Raw genomic sequence first — 2032 nt, 5'->3', positions numbered from 1 at the left:
CGCCTTCAAACTCGTCAATAGCCGGTACGGGCCCGAGCCGCACGGCGCCGAGTGGGCCACCCGTGAACGTGGCGAGAAACCCTGGGTTCATGTAGATGTCATGACGCGGCGCCACGCCAAGGTAGCTGGCCTTCCCGCGGCTTACTTGAATCGCGTGCGAGGGTGCGTCGGTCGCGACTTGGTTTTCGCAAATCCAATTTGGATCAAATTTGCGCTGCGGGCAAAAGGCGATCGAATCGATCTCGGCCGACGACGCAGTTGACGATGCGAGGTAGAAGCTCGCGCGGCGCACCATGCACGTAATCGCCATGTCGTGGCCGTCGATGGAAAACTGCACTGTCGGCTTGTTCCACCCAGCGAGGTTGTTGATGTGCTGGATCGTGATCACCGGGGTGGAATTCTGGAAGCGCGGCTGCTCAAAGTTGGAGATGTTGGCAAACGTTTTGGCGACCGCACTCCAGAGATGGTTGGTCTCTGGAAGAAACGCCGCCGCGCACGCAACGTCCTTCTTGCTGCAGCTCTTGTACAAGAGCGTGCTCAGCGAGAGCGTCGCATCCAAGGGCAACGGCGTTGCGAGCGGAAAGGTCAATGAGCCTTGGAGCAAGACGTTGACGGGAATGTTGAACTGGTTGCTCGTAAACGTCTCAACGTTGAGGCCCAAGCCCACGTGCGTGTTCGCGAGCAAGTTGAGGTAGGTAGTAGGTGCTAACGGCGACGACAGTGGCGAAGGCGAGGTTGAGGAGCGCCAGCGCCAGGCCCTGGCCGCACGGCGCACGCCGCGTTGGCATCGAATCGAACGGAACCACAAGTGCTGCTGACCGCGCCAGCATCATACTGCTCGGTTGCGGCCCCGCTGCTTAAGGGCTAGGGCAGTGAGCTATTTCTGGTACACCTATCTCTTTCGATGAGTCTCAAAGCGTGGTTGTGGACGGCGTCATCGCATATACTGGTACCTTGTAGGGCGCAAGACTTACGCGGGTGGTCCATAAACACAACCAACCAAGAGACAGCTCGTTCACAATTTCGTCTCTCCGTCGCCCGTCCCTAGAAGCGCCACTCGTGGGCGGTTGCGTAACCCCAACGCATGAACGAGCGCCATCGTCCCGCTCTGTACCGCCGTGTGATGTGCAACTTGACAGTAGCGCCATCGGTCCCAAGGACCCAAGCGTGGATTGCTCTTCGTTGGAAGCGGGTTGTACCGCGATGATATCCGTCTACATATCTGCAAAGCGCCTGGCGCGCGGTCCACCAACGCTGAGGTTGATCGGCGTTTCGGGGTTGGAGCCTTCCGCAAAGCAATGTCGTACGTTCATAGCTATCTGCTACGCAGGGCAAGGGATGATCTTCCTTGATGTCATGTACACCTGCTGCCAATTCCTTGGTACTATATATGCAGCGAGATCTGTCCGACCAAAGACGGCCTCGAAGAAGGCGAGCTCCGTGGCGAGCTCGTAGGATTGAGTTTGTTGAGAGCAACGTTGCTGAGGTTGAGAGAATGGTAAGTTATACAGTTAATGGATCATATTGCGGCCAAAGACCTCGACGCGCTTCTGCCGGCGCTGAAGGCCGTCGAGCGCCGTCTTCTTCCACTTGCGCAGGAGGCAGCGCGCGACTTCACGGACGTTCTCGGACTCGGTGCGCCGGTAGATGCGCACGAGCGACTGCCCGATCTCGGTCTCTTCGAGGAGCTCGAGCGAGATGAAGCGCTGGTCGAGCTCCTGCAGCAGCATCGGCAGCTCCTGCTCGTCGCAGACGTCCATGATGTGGGCCAGCGACTGGATCTCCTCCACGACCTCGACCTTGGTCCCGTGCTCGATCCTCGTCTGGCGCAGGCGCGCGCTTGGCTTGGGCTTCCCGGGCACGATGCGCTCGCACGTCGTCTGTACCGGCACGAGGTACCGGTCCATCATTCCGCGGGAGATGTACCCTCTGCAAACCGATCATGAACAGTATCGGATACGAGAGGTTTGGAGGAAAACCGAATTCGGTTAAAGTTAAACCAAATCGTTAAAGACGTCGCGTCTCGCACCGG

At 58.6% G+C, this 2032-nt stretch overlaps 2 protein-coding genes across 2 annotated transcripts; both read right to left on the bottom strand.

The window, feature by feature from the left end:
• Positions 1-28: 28 nt before the first annotated feature.
• On the bottom strand, positions 29-833 carry SPRG_18720 (hypothetical protein; the record flags this gene model as incomplete). The annotated part of the gene is made up of 2 exons (XM_012358163.1): positions 29-758; positions 820-833. Coding segments are annotated over 2 exons (744 nt in total), but the record flags the coding sequence as incomplete, so codon positions are not given.
• Positions 834-1483: 650 nt separating this feature from the next.
• SPRG_18719 (hypothetical protein) lies at positions 1484-1933 on the bottom strand. Its single transcript, XM_012358162.1, has one exon. The coding sequence runs from the start codon at positions 1908-1910 to the stop codon at positions 1512-1514; it is 399 nt and encodes a 132-aa protein (XP_012213552.1). The 5' UTR covers positions 1911-1933; the 3' UTR covers positions 1484-1511.
• Between the last annotated feature and the right edge of the window lie 99 nt (positions 1934-2032).

This window comes from Saprolegnia parasitica (assembly GCF_000151545.1).
Source record: "Saprolegnia parasitica CBS 223.65 unplaced genomic scaffold supercont2.1410, whole genome shotgun sequence".
Classification (NCBI taxonomy): Eukaryota; Oomycota; class Saprolegniomycetes; order Saprolegniales; family Saprolegniaceae; genus Saprolegnia; species Saprolegnia parasitica.
This window is presented reverse-complemented; position numbering and strand designations above follow the sequence as displayed.